General features: G+C 34.8%; 1 protein-coding gene across 1 annotated transcript in view; it reads left to right on the plus strand.

Moving 5' to 3' along the window:
* PKNH_0900100 (SICAvar, type I) overlaps positions 1-14,621 on the plus strand; it is a gene marked incomplete at both ends in the record, with an annotated part of 19,177 nt that extends 4,556 nt beyond the window's left edge. Inside the window, 10 exons of the mRNA XM_039114032.1 lie at positions 81-208; positions 928-1,545; positions 1,800-2,340; positions 3,316-3,410; positions 3,693-4,328; positions 10,318-10,947; positions 11,091-11,723; positions 12,253-12,945; positions 13,246-13,893; positions 14,187-14,621. Coding sequence (XP_038969662.1) covers positions 81-208; positions 928-1,545; positions 1,800-2,340; positions 3,316-3,410; positions 3,693-4,328; positions 10,318-10,947; positions 11,091-11,723; positions 12,253-12,945; positions 13,246-13,893; positions 14,187-14,621 — 5,057 coding nt within the window. The remainder of the gene's footprint in view (positions 1-80; positions 209-927; positions 1,546-1,799; positions 2,341-3,315; positions 3,411-3,692; positions 4,329-10,317; positions 10,948-11,090; positions 11,724-12,252; positions 12,946-13,245; positions 13,894-14,186) is intronic.
* Between the last annotated feature and the right edge of the window lie 1,616 nt (positions 14,622-16,237).

Consider the following 16,237-nt stretch of genomic DNA (forward strand, 5'->3'; position numbering starts at 1 on the left):
GGGGCGGGGGGGGGGAAGGAAAGGGGGAAACAACATACACATACAATCAACACAATTTCATCCTTCTTTCACCTTTACAGCTGAAGTATGTATTAAGGACAAGAGCAGCAGCGGCGAGGAGAAAACTATGTGTGAACGCTTAACTTGCATGAAACATCTATGGGAAAATAGTACAACAGCAGGAGCAGCAGGACAAGGAGGGAGCAACGTAAGAGAACAACTATACATATATATACATACATATACATACATCTATGTACATATATATACATACGACATATATGTAGACGCATATACATACATACATACATATACATATGTATATGTATACATATGTATATGTATACATATGTATATGTATGCATATATATATACATATACATGTATATATATGTACGTATATACGTATACATACATATGTATATACATATACAAGGATGTACAGATGCATATACACATATATACATATGTACGTATGTACATATGTATGTAGACATATATGTATACACATATGCGTACACATATACACATGTACATACGTATGTATGTACGAATGTACATATACATGTATATGTATATGTATACGTATGTATACATATGTATGTATACATACATATATATACTTACATATATATATGTATGCGTGTATGTATATATACATATATACATATACATACATATGTATACATACATATTCAGACACATATATGTATATACATATATACATGTATGTACATACATATACTTACATATACATTTATGTATATGTATATACATGTATACATGTGTGTCCATATGTATGTACATATACATATACGTATATATGTATACATACGTATGTATACATATGTATACATACATATGTATATATGCATATGCATTTATGCATATGCATATATATATATATATATATTACTTCACTTACAGAACAACTTTTGGGACGAAACAAATGGCTCTGTGAAGGAGCTGTGGACAGACTTGTCCACAGCAATGAACACAAATGGCACACAGGATAATGCAGATTGTAATCAGAATGCCAATGGAACTGATGCATCTCCTTCTGAAAAGGCGGCATGCAAATTTTTGCATGCCGGCTTAAACTATCTGTATACGGGGACGACACCGGCGCAGCCGGTGTCGTCGCCGACAGGCGACGTTTTAAAGGACAACCCATCGTTTAGACAAACGATGGGTTGTTTTTTACTTCACGCTTATGCAAAACACATGAAAGAAAAAGCAACTTGTCTTATTGATGATGGTATAAAAAAGGCATTTGACACAGCTGGGAAGGGTACTAAAATTGCTGTTCCATGCAAGTGGGAGGAATATAAGGACAAATGGGAAGATTGCCTTCAGAAAGTTAACATAAGCAGCACATCTAGCACTGCGGAGAACGCAAAGAAGAAAGTAGACGACATCCTGCAGAAGGACCCCAAAATAGGTGACATGGCAAAGAAAATAAATAAAGTGGATAAACTCTGTGACCAAGTCAAATGTGTAGTTAATAGGTGGTTAGAAGAAAAGAAGACAGGGTCAAGTGACTTGGTAAGGACATAACCATGGATCACACATAAACTTACATACATGTACATATATGTACATATAGACGTATGTATGTGCATATGTGTATATATGTATACATATATATATGTACTACGTATATGTGTATATGTATATATACATAAACGTATATGTATGTATGTATATACAAGTTTATACATATATGTATGTACGTATGTATGCAAATACATATGTACATATGCATTTATGCATATGTATATATATATATATACTTACAGGATAGGGTGCGGAGTAAATTCACAAGTCAAATCACCAAGCTTGAGGAAGGTATAATTTCGTATAAAGGAGATTCAACTGTCAGCGGCCTCTGCAATATGCAAGATAAGGAAGGAAAGGAGGCTTGCCTCCTTATAGCAGCAGGATTAAAAAACCTCTACAACATCCCCGCCAACGGCAATGGTAACGATGCCGTTACGGCATCACTCGAAAGAACGATGCGCTGCGTTTTATTAAATGCCATCGCAGATAAATTAGAAGACCAAAATTTTCCATGTAAGGATGAGAAGAATGTAAAGAATGGGATAGATAAGGCATTTGAGAAGAGTATTAATGAAAAAATTAAGGAGGCAAGTACTGGTTGCAATGGTAATGATAAATGTTTTACGTGTCCGAGGTTTGCGATATCTGCTGATTGCAAAGTTAAAACAAATGACAAAGGCGAACTACAATTGAAGAAAGAAATTGATCCCAAGTTGAACGATACTGGTCTTTCTAGTAAAAGTAGTTTTTTAAGGACGTCTTCTCTTATCAAGACCATATGTAAGTAAACCCAAACCCCACCACAATGAATCTGGCACAACGAACACTACCAAATTTTGGTACTAATGGTTGTGTTGGTACCACTACCAAATGTTGGTACCACGAACACTACAAAATGTTGGTTGTATGTTGGTACCAACATACTAACACAACCAACATACTAACACAACCAAACATACTAACATAACCAACACAACCAACATAACCAACATACTGACACAACCAACATACTAACACAACCAACATACTAACACAACCAACATCCTAACACAACACAACATACTAACATAATCAACATACTAACATAACCAACATACTAACACAGAACCAACATACTAACACAAACCAACATACTGACACAACCACAACACAACCACAACACAACCAAACATACTAACACAACCAACACAACCAACACAACCAACGTACTAACACAACGAACATACTAACACAACACAACATACTAACATAACCAACATACTAACATAACCAACATACTAACATAACCAACACATACTAACACAACACAACATACTAACATAACCAACCTACTAACACAACACAACATACTAACATAACCAACATACTAACACAACCAACACAACCAACACAACAACAACACAACAACACCACAACAACAACACAACCACAACACAACAACAACACAACAACACAACATACTGACACAACCAAACATACTAACACAACACAACATACTAACACAACCAGCATACTAACACAACCAACATACTAACACAACAACAACATAACCAACATAACCAACACAACCACAACACAACCACAACACAACCAACAACACAACAACAGCAACAACAACATTATATGTATATATACACATATATATATGTATATATACATATAAGTATATACATATGTATATATGTATATATATGTATATGTATGTATATATATATATATGTATGTGTCTATGTGTTTGTCCGTGTCTGCTTATAGGTAAACCATGTACAGAGAAAACCTTCTGCGGAAATCTTACATGTGTAGCAAATAAATGGAAAGAGAATAAGGGACAAACCGGAACGGCATCCTGGGTAAGGAATGTGTTGTCGTGGTCATGGTTGTGGTTTAGTGTGTTGATGTTGGAACGGAAATAACCATAACAATAATAACAACATCCATAACAACATCCATAACAACATCCATAACATCGACAACATATATACATATACACATATATGTATATATATGTATATATGTATCTATATATGTAGATGTATATATGTATATATGTATATGTATATATATGTATATATGTATATATGTATATATGTATACATATGTATATATATATATAATTCCCGTTTTATGTTTAGGATGACGTGAAGAATGACTTTGGAGCAGCGTTAGAATCACTGCTGGATGGAATGAAGAAACCTGAGAATCAAACAGCAGTTGCAACGGAATACTGCACTACAGACAAGGACTACTTTCCTTGGGAGGCCAATGCAGCCGGTGAAGCCAACAGAACTGCCTGCGAACTTGTTGCAGCAGGTTTAAAGCACATTTCGAGTATTGAGCATGAATATAGCGCGCAGAATAATTCGTCACCTCAGAAAAATAAGAACCCCTTCGACAACCAAGAGTTTCAGCAGTTAGTTTCTTGTTTCATGTTAAAGAGAGTCGTTCAAGAAATGAAAGAAAAAAGTACAATTTGCGATATATCTAAAGGAATTGAGGCAGGTTCTGATGCATGGCGCAGTATTAAAGGAAAATGCACAAGGCAACCTTGTATTGAATGCAATTTGGAGAAGGTCAATTATGAAGGTTGCAAAATTGGCAGTGACAATGCCAATGTAAAGGACGAATTGAACAAAATACTCACGACAGACAAAGCGACCGAAGTCAAGACCGCTCTCAAGGACATAACCGAAACGAAGGGAAACAAGGGTCCTTCCTTATGTGATCGACTACAATGTCTAGCATCTCGGGTGAAGTTATCAGGCAATGAGGTAAGTACAATGAATAGGAGTACAAAGAAAATAAAAATGAAGGAATAAGAAGAAAAGGAATAGAAGAAAGAGAAATGGAAGAAAGGGGATGAAAAGGAAAAAGGAATAAAAGAAAAAGGAATAAAAGAAGAAAACGAAAGAAAAGGAATAGAATGAGAAGGAGTAGAATGAAAAGGAATAGAATGAAAAGGAATAGAATGAAAAGGAATAGAATGAAAAGGAATAGAATGAAAAGGAATAGAATGAAAAGGAATAGAATGAAAAGGAATAGAAGGAATAGGAACAGAAGGAATAGGAATAGAAGGAATAAGAATAGAAGGAATAGGAATAGAAGGAATAAGAATAGAAGGAATAGGAATAGAAGGAATAAGAATAGAAGGAATAGGAATAGAAGGAATAAGAATAGAAGGAATAGGAATAGAAGGAATAGGAATAGAAGGAATAAGAATAGAAGGAATAGGAATAGAATGAAAAGGAATAGAAGGAAAAGGAATAGAAGGAAAAGGAATAGAATGAAAAGGAGAAGGAAGGGGAATGAAAGAGGAGAAAAGGAGAAGGAATGAAAGGGAAGGTGGTGGAAGGAAAGAGGAAGGAATAAGAAGAGAAGGAATAAAGAGAAAAAGGTATAGAAAGAAAAGGAATAAAAAGAAAAGGAATAAAAAAAGAAAAAGAAAAGGAATAAAAAAAAAAAAAAAAAAAAAAAAAAAAGAAAAAGAAATATTTCAGATTCTGGGTGTTAGAATAAGGTTGTACGGGTGTTAGAATAAGGTTGTAGGGGTGTTAGTATAAGGTTGTAGGGATGTTAGAATAAAGGTTGTCAGGGGTGTTAGAATGAGGTGATAAGGTTGTTAGAATAAGGTTTTTAGGGGTGTTAGAATAAGGTGGTAGGGGTATTAGAATAACGTTGTGGGGGTATTAGAATAACGTTGTTGGGGTATATGAGTAAGGTTGTGGGGGTGTCAGAATAAGGTTGTAGGGGTGCTAGAATAAGGTTCTATGGTATAGGTTTAAGGTTGTAGGGGTGTTAGAATAAGGTTGTTTGTGTATAGGAGTAAGTTTGTAGGGATGTTAGAATAAGGTTGTAGTGGTATTGGAATAAGGTTGTATGGGGTGTTAGAATAAGGTGATAAGGGTGTTAGAATAAGGTGGTAAGGGTGTTACAATAGGGTCTTAGGGGTGTCGGAATAGCGTCTTAGGGGTGTCATAATATGGTCTTCGGGGTGTTAGAATAAGGTGGTAGAGGTGTTCAAATAAGGTTGTAAGGGTGTTAGAATAAGGTGGTAAGGGTGTTAGAATAAGGTGGTAAGGGTGTTAGAATAAAATGGTAGGGGTGTTAGAATAAGGTGGTAAGGGTATTAGAATAAGGTGGTAAGGGTGTTAGAATAACGTTGTAGGGGTGTCAGAAATCAGATTCCGAGTTTAGGAGTAAGGTTGTAGGGGTGTTAGAACTTAGATTCCGGGTTTAGGAGGGAGGTGTCAGGGTGTAAGAAGTCAGATTCCGGGTTTAGGACAAAGGTTTTAGGGTGTCAGAATTTAGATTCCGCGTTTAAGATAAAGGTTGTGAGGGTGTTAGAACTTAGATTCCGTGTTCAGAACGAAGGTGTCAGGGTGTTAGAACTTAGATTCTGGGTTTAGGACAAAGGTGCCAGGGTGTTAGAACTTAGATTCTGGGTTCAGGAGGAAGGTTGTGGGGTTGTTAGGACTTAGATTCCGGGTTTAGGAGGAACGTTGTAGGGATGTTTGAAGTCAGATTCCGGGATTAGGAAGAAGGTCTCAGGGTGTAAGAACTTAGATTCCGGGTTTAGGACAAAGTTGCAGGGTGTTGGGACTTAGATTCCGGGTTTAGGACAAAGTTGCAGGGTGTTGGGACTTAGATTTCGGATTTAGGTGTAAGGTTGTTGGGATGTTAGAAATTATATTCCGGGTTTAGGAGGAAGGTGTCAGGGTGTTAGAAAACAGATTCCGGGTTTAGGAAGAATGTTGTAGGGGTGTCAAAAGTTAGATCCCGGTTTAGGGGGAAAGTGTCAGGGTGTTAGAACTTAGATTCCGGGTTTAGAAAGAACGTTTTAGGGGTATAGGTAGTGGGTTCCGGGTTGAGGAATAAGGTTGTAAGGGTGTTAGAACTTAAATTCCGGGTTTAGGGGAAGGTTGTAGGGGTGTTAGAATTCAGATTCCGGGTTTAGGAAGAATGTTTTAAGGGTGTTAGAAGTCAGATTCCGGGTTTAGGATGAAGGTTGTAGGGGTATAGGACGAAGGTTTTAGGGTACAGGAGTAAGGTTGTAAGGGCGTTAGAATATGGTTGTTTTGGGGGTGTTAGAATAAGGTTGTAGGGGTGTCAGAATAGGGTCTTAGGGGTGTCAGAATGAGGTGGTAAGGGTGTTAGAATAAGGTTCTTAGGGGTGTCAGAATAGGGTCTTAGGGGTGTCAGAATAAGTTGGTAAAGGTGTTAGAATAAGGTTTCAGGGTATTGGAATAAGGTTTCAGGGTATTGGAATAAGGTTTCAGGGTATTGGAATAAGGTTTCAGGGTATTGGAATAAGGTTTCAGGGTATTGGAATAAGGTTTCAGGGTATTGGAATAAGGTTTCAGGGTATTGGAATAAGGTTTCAGGGTTAGCTTTAGCTACTTTAGGGGGGGGAGAGGAAAGACTCCTCGCAGACAGGGACCCGATACTACACACTAACCGGATCGCAGAGAAAGACCGGATACTACACCAATCGGATGGTATGCACCGGATGGCAGGGGAATGCAAACCCCATACTACACATCAACATGAAAGAGAAAAGAAAAAATAAATAAATAAAAATAAAAAAGAAAGGAAAAAGAAAAAAGAAAAAAAAAAAAAGTAAAACGAATAAAAAGAAAAGGAAAAGGAATAAAAAGAAAAGGAATAAAAGAAAAGTAAGAAAAGAAAAGTAAGAAAAGAAAAGGAAAAAAAGAAAAAATGATTTTCCGCAAGGAAAAGAAAAAAAAAATGAAATAAAGAAGGAAAAAAAAAATTAAAGAGTAAAGAAAAATAGAAAAAAGGGAATGAATGAATGTGTATGGCGGGTATATAAAATTTCCCCCATTGAAGGTGTATGTGTATGATTTCGCATTTAGGTTGCGGGATATAATATTTTACGTTGTATATGTGTAAGATTTCGCATTTTTAGGTTGCGGGATATAATATTTTTACGGTGTATATGTGAACGATTTCGTATTTAAGTTGCGGGATATAATATTTTACGGTGTAAATTGTAAGATTTCATATTTAGGTTACGGGATTTTATATTTTACGGTGTATATGTGTAAGATTTCGCATTTAGGTTGCGGGATATAATATTTTACGGTGTAAATTGTAAGATTTCGTATTTAGGTTACGGGATTTAATATTTTTTCGGTGCACATGTGTAAGATTTCGCATTTAGATTGCGGGATTTAATATTTTACGGTGTACGTGTAAGATTTCGCATTTAGATTGTGCGATTTAATATTTTATGGTGTATGTGTAAGATTTCGCATTTAGGTTGCGGGATTTATAATATTTTACGGTGCATATGTGTAAGATTTCGTATTTAGCTTGTGGGATTTAATATTTTTCGGTGTATTTGTATGATTTCGTATTTAGGTTGCGGGATTTAATATTTTGCGGTGTATTTGTAAGATTTCATATTTAGGTTACGGGATTTATAATATTTTACGGTGTATATGTGTAATATTTCGTATTTAGGTTGCGGGATTTATAATATTTTACGGTGTATATGTGTAAGATTTCGTATTTAGGTTGCCGGATTTAATATTTTTACGGTGTATATGTGTAAGATTTTGCATGTAGGTTGTGGGATTTAATATTTTTCGGTGTATATGTGTAAGATTTCGCATTTAGGTTGCAGGATTTAATATTTTACGGTGAATATGTGTAAGATTTCGCATTTAGGTTGCGGGATATAATATTTTACGGTGTATATGTGTAAGATTTCGTATTTCGGTTGCGGGATTTATAATATTTTACGGTGCATATGTGTAAGATTTCGTATTTAGCTTGTGGGATTTAATATTTTTCGGTGTATTTGTATGATTTCGTATTTAGGTTGCGGGATTTAATATTTTGCGGTGTATTTGTATGATTTCGTATTTAGGTTGCGGGATTTAATATTTTGCGGTGTATTTGTAAGATTTCATATTTAGGTTACGGGATTTATAATATTTTACGGTGTATATGTGTAGGATTTCGTATTTAGGTTGCGGGATTTATAATATTTTACGGTGCACGTGTGTAAGATTTCGTATTTTTAGGTTGCGGGATTTATAATATTTTACGGTGTATATGTGTAAGATTTCGTATTTAGTTTGCGGGATTTATAATATTTTACGGTGTATATGTGTATGATTTCGTATTTAGGTTACGGGATTTATAATATTTTACGGTGTATATGTGTAATATTTCGTATTTAGGTTGCGGGATTTAATATTTTACGGTATATATGTGTAAGATTTCGTATTTAGGTTGCCGGATTTAATATTTTTACGGTGTATATGTGTAAGATTTCGTATTTAGGTTGTGGGATTTTATATTTTACGGTGTATATGTGTAAGATTTCGTATTTAGGTTGCGGGATTTAATATTTTTACGGTGTATATGTGTAAGATTTCGTATTTAGTTCTGCGGGATTTATAATATTTTACGGTATATATGTGTAAGATTTCGTATTTAGTTTGCGGGATTTATAATATTCTACGGTGTATATGTGTAGGATTTCGTATTTAGGTTGCGGGATTTATAATATTTTACGGTGCACGTGTGTAAGATTTCGTATTTTTAGGTTGCGGGATTTATAATATTTTACGGTGTATATGTGTAAGATTTCGTATTTTTATGGTTAAAGTTCTTGGATACACGTATAGCAATGTGGCCTTCCATTTAGTTCTCTAGGAAAAGATTTTCTTTTTTCACGGAAAAAAAAAAAAAAAAACAGAAAAAAAGGAAAAAAAAATTTGGGGGGGGAAAAAAATAAAGGGAAAAAAAAAAAAATAAAATAATAATGTTCTTAAAAAAAAAAAGAAGAATGTTTTTTTTTTTTTTTTTCCTATAAACAAAAGTGTGTCCTTTCACAAAAAAAAAAAAAAAAAAAATGAAAGTTGCAAACAAAATAAGAAAGAAAGATGGGAGAAAGAATCTTCTTTTTTACTTTTTTTTAAAGTTCTAATTATGAATGTTTAGCACTCTTCCACACATTTTGCGCGAAAGCGTAGTATAGTCCGCGCGCTCGCGCGCGGATGTCCCATACACTTTTTTACGAGAACAAGATATAACACCTATTGGGCAACTCTCGAAAAAAGAATAAAAAAAAAAAAAAAGAAATGGTTGGGTGAAGATGGGAAGGTTCCGGGGTGTTAGATGTCAGATTCAGGGCGTTAGAGTAAGGTTGTTGGGTGCTAGATGTCAGATTCCGGGTGTTAGAGTAATGTTGTTGGGGTGTTGGAATAAGGTTCTAAGGGTGTTGGAATAAGGTTTTAGGGGTGCTGGAGGATGGTTTCAGGGGTGTTAGAAGTCAGATTCCGGTTTTAGGAAGAAGGTTGTAGGATATTATAATATGGTTGTAAGGATGTTCGAATAAGGTTGAAGGGGTATTGGAATAAAGCTTGAGGGGTGTAGGAGTAAAGGTTTTAGGTGGTTTGGAATAACGTTTTAAGGGTGTTAGAGTACGCTTTTCAGGGTGTTGGGGTGAGGTTCCGAGTTTAGCTTTAGTTGTTTTGAAGGGGGGGGAGAGGAAAAACTCCTCGCAGACAGGGCCCGCATATTACACACCAACCCGATGGCAGAGGGGAAACCGGATGGCATAACAACCGAATACTACAGCAACCCAATACACAGAGAACAAAAAAAAAATAGAATGAATGAAAAAAAGAAGAGGAGTGTATACATATACATGTATACATATGTATATGTATATGTGCATATGCATATATAAATATATATATATTATACCACCACCACCTTATACAGGACACATTCTGGAAGGATGATGTTAAGAAATTGTGGGAAGAATTGGCAGAGAAAATTAAGGCAACTAAAGGGAAAGGAAACGGAAATGGAGAATGTGATAAAATGGAAAATGCAACTCATTCTGAGAAGACGGCATGCAATTATTTGCATGCCGGCTTAAACGAACTGTACAACGGTACGACGACGTCAGTCAAGGGTAAAATTTTGGACAACGCACTGTTGAAACAAACAGTGGGTTGTCTATTACTTCATTCCTATGCAAAACATATGAAAGAAAAGGCAACTTGTCTTATTGATGAAGGGATAAGCCAAGCTTTCAGTTTGTGGCAGGACCTAAGTAAGAAAGCACCTTCTTGCAATGGTAGTGCTGGTGCCAAGGGACAATGTGTCCCTTGCCAATGGGATGAAAATGACAAATGGGAAAGTTGCCTTGAGAGAATTATCATAAATAGTAATACAACCCCAAAAGAGAATGCAAAGACCAAAGTGGAAGACATCTTCAAGGACGACAACCCCAACATGAAGGATATGCTAACTGACATAAATAAAATGACTACTTTATGTGACGGTTTAAAATGTATAGCATCCCACTTCAATTCCTCTGACGCACAAAAGAATAAGTCTAATGTGGTAAGGGGGAAAAGTGTATATACATATATACATATATGTGTATGTACGTATGTATACATATACGTGTATATATGTATACATGTATATGTATATGCATTTATGCATATATATATATATATATATTATACCACCAACTTATACAGGAAAACTTTTGGGAGAAGGATGTTAAGAACTTGTGGCAAGAATTGGCAGAGCAAATGAAGGTGAATGGGGGTAAAAGTGGCAGCGGAAATGGATGTGATACAATGGATGATAATAATGGCAAAACTAGAATACCCACCACCCCTGAAAAGAGGGCATGCAATTATTTGCATGCCGGTTTCGAAAAACTGAAGGGAATTACAACGAATGATATTTCGAAGTACCCCATCTTATCCAAACATACATCGTTGAAAGAAGCAATGGGTTGTTTCCTTCTTAAGGAATATGCGAAACATATGAAAGATAAATCAAAATGTGTTATCAATTCCGGTTTAAAGAAGGCTTTTAATTCGTGGAAACCAACTGGTGATGGTAAATGCACGGGCGATAGCCCGTGCATTGAATGTAAATGGGATGATAACTTGGACACTTGTACAATTACCACAGATATCACCCCCGATAATATAACCGGTAAATTAAAAACACTAGAGTCTGAAATGGAGAACGAAGCAACTACTGCCATGAAGGACATAAACAAAACAGAATCTTTATGTGAAAAACTCCAATGCGCCGCACCCAAATGGTTCCAAAAGCACAAGCAAGTTAACGGTAATAGTGCAACGACGAAGACTTGGGTAAGTATTACTACTACCAACACAACCAACATCCGACCTACCACAACACTGAGGGGGTAGAAGGAATAAAAGAAAAAAAAAAAAAAAAAAAAAAAAAAAAAAAATTCAGATTCTGGGTTCAAGAATAAAGGTGTCAGGGTGTTAGAACTTAGATTCCTGTTTTAGGGGGAAGGTTTTAGGGTATAAGAAGAAGGATTTAAGGGTGTTAGAATAAAGTTTTAGTGTTAGCTTTAGTTGCTTTAGGGGTATAGGAAAAATTCCTCGCAGACAGGGACCGGATACTACACCAACCGGATGATGGGAACCGGATACTACACCAACCGGATGATGGGAACCGGATACTACACCAACCGGATGATGGGAACCGGATACTACACCAACCGGATGATGGGAACCGGATACTACACCAACCGGATGATGGGAACCGGATACTACACCAACCGGATAATGGGAACCGGATACTACACAACCAACCAACCTACCAACTATATATATAGAACCTTTTCTTTTTTTTTTTTTTATTTTACAGTGTGAATTCTGGGATAAGGCTGTTAAAGAGGAACTGACGAAGATGTTCCAACAAATCTCTCAGAATGGAACAACGAATGCAACGAACAATAATGGTGCATGCGAAGCATTTGGAGATAATAATCCTGATAGTGTGGAAAGAAAAGCATGTAATCATATCGCGGCAGGATTACAACACATTAAAAACAATGCAAAGAGTGGTAATGACCAACTGTTCGAAAGAACAGTTGGTTGTATTGCTCTTAACATGTACGCTGATAAAATAATTGAAAAGTCGAAGGATAAATGTCCCATTGATGAGACAACAATAAATAAAATGTTCACTAAATGGAATGAAAAAAATAATAATAATTCTTCGCCTTCGACTCCATGTAATGGTGCTAATAATAATGGTTGTTTCAAATGTAATAGGATATCAAACTCAGAATTTAGTAGTTGCGAACTAAGTGTTGACAGTTCTTTGATGAATCCAACACAAAACGGAAGTTGCAATGACAACACCAACAGAAAAAATGTCCAAACTGAAATGAACAAATTCCTCCTCGAAGACAACAAACCACCCCAATTCATCCCCGAAGTAAAGAAAACCTTAACTACTATCACTGACATGAATAACTCTTTCTGTACTCAACTCCAATGCGCAGCAAAGAAATGGAACTCGAAAAATGGCCAAAATGGAAAAACACCATCTTGGGTAAGCATGGAAAGATGCATATAAGTATATGTATATGTATGTATGCATGTATGTATGTATGTATGTATGTATGTATGTATGTATGTATGTATGTATGTATGTATGTATGTATGTATGTATGTATGTATGTATGTATGTATGTATGTATGTATGTATGTATGTATGTATGTATGTATGTATGTATGTATGTATGTATGTATGTATGTATGTATGTATTTATATATATAGTTGCATATGTATATGTATACATATACATATATATATTTTTCTCTCTTCCTTCCCTTCTTCTTTTATGATCAGACCAACATCGAAGGAGACGCCAAGGATGCATTAAAGCAACTTCTAGAACAAATGACGAAGGGTCAGACTAAATCGAACGTTGGCGAGTTCTGCAAAGAAAGCAATTGGAATACTTTAGGCCATAAAGAAAAACAAACAAATAGAGCAGCTTGTTTGCTTTTTGCTGCAGGATTAAAACACATTTATGGCCGCGGTAGCGGCCACACGTTGGGCCATGTTAATGGCCCAACGTTTGAACAAACGATGGGTTGTTTATTTCTTAAAGAGTATGCAAAACAATTGCAAAAAATGGCAGAAGAACAAAAAAAGTATAAGGTACATCCTAATTGTAGCGTAGATTCGGGCATAGATTACGCTTTCAATCAAAGTAATGCCATTATGAATGACACACCTCCATGCAACAAGAATGGTCCTAATTCTTGTTTTGAATGCAAATTAAAAGAAGATTATGATGGTTGCTTCATTGGCACTGACGAAGTACAGGACAAAGTGAAACCACTGTTCAAAGACGACCAAAACAAAGAACATATGGAAAAAACATTAGAGAATACAGTCTGTCCCATCCTTCTTACGGATCTCCTTACCCCTTTTCTTCCTTTGGCTCCTGTCTCCATTGGCCTTTCTGCTATGGCTTATTACCTTTGGAAGGTAAGATAAAAAAAAAAAAAAATTTTAACAGTTAAAAGAATAAAAAAAGGAATAAAAAATAAAATTTTTTTTAATAGTTAAAAGGAAAAGAAAATTTTTTTTAGTGGTTAAAAGGAAAAAAAAAAATTTTTTTTAACGGTTAAAAGGAAAAGAAAATTTTTTTTAATGGTTAAAAGGAGAAAAAAAAATTTTTTTAATGGTTTAAAAAAATAAAATTAAATGTGTAAAAATAATATTTCACAATCTTCTTAGCAAAAATATCCTCTCATTTTTTTTTTTTTTTTTTTCTGTAGTATTTTGGTCCTCTTGGTAAAGGAGGACCACGTTTCAGAAGATCTCCTACTGAAATCCCTGGTTCATCGGTACAGGAACAAGTCCTCGGTCATGTGGATGAAGGTGCTGCACATGAATATCGTTTAGTGAAGGAACGAAAACCTCGTTCTGCTCCAACCAGAACGAAACGTTCCGGTCGCGATCCTGGTGGTAGTGGTCGTGTGAATCGTCGAACGATTATTGAAATTCATTTTGAAGTGTTGGACGAATGTCAAAAAGGGGACACACAATTGAACCAGAAGGATTTTCTGGAACTTTTGGTTCAAGAGTTCATGGGATCCGAATTAATGGAGGAAGAACAGGTTCTTAAGGAAGACGTTCTTATGGAACGAGTTCCTATGGAAAGTATTCCAATGGAACTTGTTCCAAGTTTAGGTTCCGGGTTTATGGTTTAAGGTTCATGGTCTCAGGTTCACGGTTTAGGGTTTAAGGTTCAATGTTTAGGATTTAGGGATTTAGGGTTCATGGTCTCAGGTTCACTGTTTAGGTTTTATGGTTTCAGGGTTCAGGGTTTACAGTTCTGGGTTCAGGTTTAGGTTTTAGGGTTAACGGTTTAGGATCCATGGTTTTAGGGTTTAGTGTTAATGGTTCCGGGTTTATGTTTTAGGGTTTAGGGTTTAGGATTAAGGATATAAATTAAAAGTTTTACTCTGTGAGAATGAAGACATTCTTTTGAGGAGTGTGAAATGGATGAAAACCTTCATTGATAATGTGTTATATTTAGATCATTTCATTAGAATTAGCAGACACACACACACAAATAATTTTGACTTAGTGTCGTGATAAGGGAAAAATATATATGTTTGGAATGTAAATTATTTTGGGAAGAAGAAATATTGGTTTCATTCCCTTTTTGTCCTTTTTTTGTATTGTTTGAAAGTGCTCATATGCTCAATGTATAATGAATGTGAGATCCTAGAAAAAAAAAAAGAAAAAAAAAAAAAAGATTCTTTCTTCCACATTTATTTCTTTTTTTCTTTTCAAATTTTTTTTTTTTTTTTTTTGGTGAAAAAACACCTTTTGTTTATAGAAAAAAAAAAAAAAAAAAACATTCTTCTTTTTTTCTAAGAACACACTTTTTTTTTTTTTCCTTTTTATTTTGTTGTTGTTTGTGTTTGTGCTCATGTTCAATGGATAATGAATATGAGAGCCTAGAAAAAAAAAAAAAAAAATTAATATTCGAAGAAAAGAGGAAGTAAAGAAATGGATATAAAGAAAAAAAAAAGAAAAAAAAAAAAAAAGGGAATAAATGAATGCGTATGGGGTGTATGTGTAAGATTTCGCATTTTTTAGGGGTGTAAGGAGAACAATATGGTCTGCTATTTAGCTTTCTAGTAGAATATGTTCTTTTTGTTCGAAAAAAAAAAAAAAATAGAGGAAAAAGAAAAAAAAGAAAAAATATTTTTAGCAAGGGGGGGAAAAAAAGAAAAGAGAAAAAAAACATTAGCGTAAGAATGATACACATTTTCACTATATTGCTTGAAATGAGAAGAATTACAACTATAATCACGATAATGCTGGAACAAACAAGTATGTGAAATATATAATGCAGTGTGTAACGAAGCAAATTTATTATAATACTCATAATATTATCACGTCAAAAATCTTTTGCGTAAATACACACTTTAAGTATTTTTAAAAGCTACATAAATAAATATAAATATAATAATCCTTCCATTGATATAATATGAAAGCAGAGAGATTAAGTAAAAGATAATATCGAGTATTAGTTTCGTTTATCAATTATGAATATCAAAAATAGAAACATCATTCTCTAGCGGTGAACTAAATTATATGGATATAAGAATCTTTACTAATTTGCATTAATTACATATTAACTACAACTTAATTGAAATTAAATATAATCATGATATTTTAACAAAAATATAATGATGTCTATAGGACACTTTATTGTACTATTATTCTTATAATTAAAACAAATATGACAATTCCGAAATATATATTCCGAAATACTCATAGGTAAGGTAATCGTAGTCATTTCCAACTAGTT

The sequence above is a fragment of the Plasmodium knowlesi genome, assembly GCF_000006355.2.
Source record: "Plasmodium knowlesi strain H genome assembly, chromosome: 9".
Lineage (NCBI taxonomy): Eukaryota > Apicomplexa > Aconoidasida > Haemosporida > Plasmodiidae > Plasmodium > Plasmodium knowlesi.